At 37.1% G+C, this 4,329-nt stretch overlaps 1 protein-coding gene across 4 annotated transcripts; it reads left to right on the top strand.

Annotated features, from left to right (window-relative positions):
- Window positions 1-876: 876 nt before the first annotated feature.
- LOC114177724 (ankyrin repeat protein SKIP35-like) lies at window positions 877-4,329 on the top strand. Of its 4 annotated transcripts, none has more exons than XM_028063213.1 (4): window positions 877-994; window positions 1,628-2,384; window positions 2,609-3,041; window positions 3,415-4,329. In XM_028063213.1, the coding sequence occupies exons 2-4, from the start codon at window positions 1,792-1,794 to the stop codon at window positions 4,219-4,221; spliced, it is 1,833 nt and encodes a 610-aa protein (XP_027919014.1). In that variant the 5' UTR covers window positions 877-994; window positions 1,628-1,791; the 3' UTR covers window positions 4,222-4,329. The 4 variants fall into 4 exon arrangements, with proteins under 4 accessions (XP_027919014.1, XP_027919015.1, XP_027919013.1 ...); XM_028063214.1 differs by having other exon boundaries at window positions 918-1,011; XM_028063212.1 differs by having other exon boundaries at window positions 927-1,055.

Genomic DNA, 4,329 nt, shown 5'->3' with positions numbered 1-4,329 from the left:
ATTTTTTGTTTGTTTATGGCGTTTTTTTGCAATGATCACCAATTTTTGGTGTGAGCATATGAGGGAGTCCCAAATAATCACCAAGACAATGGAGATGCTGTCGTTTAGTTTAGGATGTTAGATCTTGCTCTTTGTTTAGCATCTTTTGAAGAACTATTTTCCTTTTGTATTTCTTTGTTCTGTTGAGCAATCTTTTGTCAAACTATTATATGTTTTAGGACGTGTTTATGGTATTTTTCTGTGCCATGATTCTTCCGTCAATTCTAATATATCTTGGATGATTGTAATAATTAATTTTGATATTTTTTTTGTTGTATGCTTTATTTTACTATAATTATGTGATGTTTAATTTATTTAAATTTTTTACTAAATAAGATGTGAAAGAGTCTTTTAAGATTTTTCTAACTAATATAATTGTTAATTAAATGATGTGGCTTAATTTTTGTCACCTTACCTATTTTTCATCATATAGATTGTATGATTTTGTAATTAAGTAAGTGATATAATCTTATAATTTTAACATTTTATATTATTATAATTTTTTAATTTTTTAATTTTATAGTTTTATGATTTTATAATTTTATAATTTATAAAATTAAAATTATACATGTATCACATATAATTCTCCAAACTACTATATTTTCTTCAGTATTCCCAAACATCGTGATTATAACTATTTTTTGTAAGGAGGATTTTAACTATTTTTATTTTTGTTTTAAATTTTAACTAAAAAATAGAATGCTTTAGGGAGAATGAATGAGAGGCTGAGGTTGTGATGACAGTATTGAAGTCTAAAATTATTTGAGTTTTTTAAGAATTTAAAAAGGATTCTGTTTATTTTGTTTAGAATATAGTTGATTTTGTTTGTATCAATCTTAAACACAAATCACGAGAACAATAAAAGAGAAGTTTTTAAAATAGGATATTATTATTACTGGAACACCTATATTTGGCGTCGGAAATGAAAGTATCAATTCAAGAAGCATAACAAGAGGTGAGGTCAGGGAGCAGGTTTTCTTCTTCCACCCTTTTAATTTCTCTCTTCAAGCTGTCAGGTTTTCTATCAATTCATCTCTTCCCTCCCTACTGCTATTTATCATATAAATTTCTTTTGTCCTGCCTCTTTTGTTGCCCCTTCCACCAACAGATGCTAATTAACTGCTTGTAAAGCTGTAAAAGCTATTTTTTCTTGAATTGTTATATGCTACTATGTGCAATTCTGATTAATCATCTTTAAGATTGGCTATTGCTCTCATCATATATCTCTGCACCATTTCGATTCTGTTTAGGGTTTATTTGTTCCACACCCGTGGGTTTGACGCTATGGTTTGCATTTGACGCTATTGTTTGCCCTCGTTTGTCTATGCCCCAAGATCGGAAGATTTGAATTCCTCTAATCTCATGTTATGCTTTATAATGTGTTCTCATTAAAATGAAACGGCGTTAAACTAACAATTTATTTTTCATATTCAACATTTACTCCTGTGTTTAGGGTTTTTAAATTCATATGAGGATAGCATCTGGATTTACTTCGAGACTGAACTACTTTTTTTTTTTGTAATTTTTCTGACAAAAAGTTATATTATACTGGAAAACCGCTGATTATTAATTCTGTTTTTCTATTTAGTACTTGCTTTCCCTGAATTTGAAAACCAGAGGCTAGAGTTCTCCTATTCAGTATCTCATGTGCTTTGAAGAATGGCTGTTAGCTTTATTGGGCTTGATAAAGAAGACAGAGATCAGACAGATGAGAACATGACGTCTATCTAGTGGATTGATAATTTATTTGTGATGGATGAGACTGAAGTGGAGAATCCTGTATTCATGGAAATTAAATCTGAGGATAACAAAATTGAATTCCATAGAAATGAAAATCAAGGTTTTGCATCTGAGAAAGGAGAAGGTAGCAGTGTAGTTTTCTCAAGAGAAGCGCCACTTATGAGGAAAGAATCAAGAATGTCTACTTCTTATTGTTGCAATGCCAAGAAGCTCAAATCCAGGGCGGTTTCAATAGATTGTGAGCTGGGAAGTAATGAGAAAATTGGATTGGAGAAGAAACTATGTAGACAAGACAGGATTGAATTGGGTCGGTTGTTTCAGGGTGCAGTGAGTTCCCATGATTGGGAGCTTGCAGAAAGTTTGATTTTGGTTGCTGATCCCCAGACGCTCAATGATGCCTTGTGTATCACGCTGGATTCCATCTGGTTCCTGAGCTCAGAGCTAGAGCTTAATGGGATAATGGGATTTATCAAGAAGATCATTGCTAATGGTGCTTATGACTTCACAAGAGCTGCTCTAAGGACTTCATTCCTTGCTTCATGTGTCTCTGCTTGCCAGAGCAGAACAATGAGTCTGGCTGATACAGTTACTGTAATGGCCCAAAGGTATGACTTGCCCACATCGGTTGTATTTTTTTTATTATTTTTTGTGTCAGGGGAAAAAATTCAGTCACCAATGAAGTAGTTGATTTGGAAGAGTGTTATTTTTGTTTGGAGAAGGGTAGTGATGTTGAGAGAATGTGTCTTTTTAGAGCAAAACGTAAAATCCTAAATATTGGTTTTAAATTAATGGTATTTGAAGTTCATGCATGAACTCTGCTTTTTGCTAGGTTACATGAGCGTCTCCAGGAATGCAATGGAGATGAAGTATTGAAGGCAGAAGCTGGTGCTAAGGTTCAAAAGTTTACTGAATGGGCTTTGAAGTGCATAGGTATCCATTCACGACTGCAGGATGATAGGGAAAATGTGATACACAGCTCAGCTGTTGAAATCCAGCTTCGGTTATCTGCCTTTAAGACATTCCTTGATCTTGCTGGCAACCGCCTAACAGGGAAGGACTTCAGTGAGGCCTTTGATGCGGCTTGTTTTCCTCTTACTCTTTTCTCAAGCTCATTTGATCCAGGCTGGGCATTTGGCTTGTCAGCTACAGTGATCCAAGGGCTGCTGGGCATGCTAGTGGAGGGTGGTGCAGACAATGTCAATCAGTGTTTCTTGGAGGCTTCACGTTTTGGTAGTACAGAACTTGTGCGCATATTATTGCAGGTGATATGTCTACGATCTTTTTCTTTCTCAATCTATGAATTAATGCTTCTCTAGCATGTTTAGTGGGTGTTAGCCAACTTTTGTTACGATACTTAGAAGCAGAACTTTTTCCATGGTGGCTGAAGTCATACTTATAGTTCTGATGCATTTAGTGTCATATCAAAGGATCATGTGGTTTTAACATTGGTGTTATTTTATAACTTGGTAGCATCTCTATGGCATATTTTGGAAGAATTTGGGGGCAAGAGGTTTAGTCATTACCATTTCTTCCTCTTGTGTGTGTGTGTAGTAGTGAACTGCTGTTTTTATATTATAGTCTGCTGAAATTTGTTGGTTCATGTTTGCATGCCTTGCTGGAAATCAAACTATGCAGATTGCACAAAGAAACAGCTTGGATGTTGATGTTGACTTGGCACTGGGTTTTGCCTCCCATTATGGCAAGATAGGAACTATGGAGTGCTTGGTGGAAGAGGGAAATGCTATAGCCTTTTTGGGCCCTTTGATGAGAGCTGCTGAGAGGGGTTGCATGCAAGTTGTTGAGTGGTTTGTGCAGAGGGGTTGCCGAGACATGGAGCTCTGTCTTGCCCTTACAGCAGCCACTTCTAGCTGCCAAGTTCACATTGCAGCTTATCTTCTGCCGCACGTACCTCAGCAGGTCCTTGCAGCACTCAGTGTTGAAATTCTAAAGGCTGCTGGTGAGCGGAGTGGTGGATCTCTCGATGGTGTAGCATTTCTCCTTCAATCTGACTTCTTAGGTGACCCTGCAGCTACTTATGCCGTTGCAGATATTATTGCTAAATCAGAGGATGAGGCTGTTGCACCTGAGCTGAAGACTTTTCTTAAGGAGCATTGGTCAGAAGGAGCTTATAAGGAGGGATTGAGGTTGGGGCAAGAACATCACATGAACATTGTGAGAATCATTAAATGGGGCGAGTCTCCGATTTGCTTGAGAGATCTTCCTGCCCCCCTGACGGTGGCAATTGCTTACCTCCCACTTTATAGAGAGTGTATCAAGGCAGGTGGCTGTTTGTATTCACAACGGCTTAGGGGACAACTGGTTGAAGCCGCTAGAAGGCTGGGGGATAGAGTTTTGGATGAAGTGACCCATGGTAGAGAGCTAGTGGTCGTTTTGGAACAGCATCTTCCTCACTTTTTGCTCCATCCCACCCGCATTGCTTAGCTATATTCGGTTGTCAATACTCTGAATTTTTTATTTCCTTTTGACACCCATCTTTATTACCTAATGAATGGCACCATTGATAATTTTTATCTGGGAGTTAGCTTTAAA

This window comes from Vigna unguiculata, chromosome 3 (assembly GCF_004118075.2).
Source record: "Vigna unguiculata cultivar IT97K-499-35 chromosome 3, ASM411807v1, whole genome shotgun sequence".
Lineage (NCBI taxonomy): Eukaryota > Viridiplantae > Streptophyta > Magnoliopsida > Fabales > Fabaceae > Vigna > Vigna unguiculata.
This window is presented reverse-complemented; position numbering and strand designations above follow the sequence as displayed.

Coding starts and splice junctions, on each gene's coding strand:
- LOC114177724 (XM_028063213.1), top strand. CDS start 1,792: ATGGATGAGACTGAAGTGGAGAATCCTGTATTCATGGAAATTAAATCT. Junction 2,385..2,608: donor GTTACTGTAATGGCCCAAAG/GTATGACTTGCC, acceptor GCTTTTTGCTAG/GTTACATGAGCGTCTCCAGG. Junction 3,042..3,414: donor TTGTGCGCATATTATTGCAG/GTGATATGTCTA, acceptor CAAACTATGCAG/ATTGCACAAAGAAACAGCTT.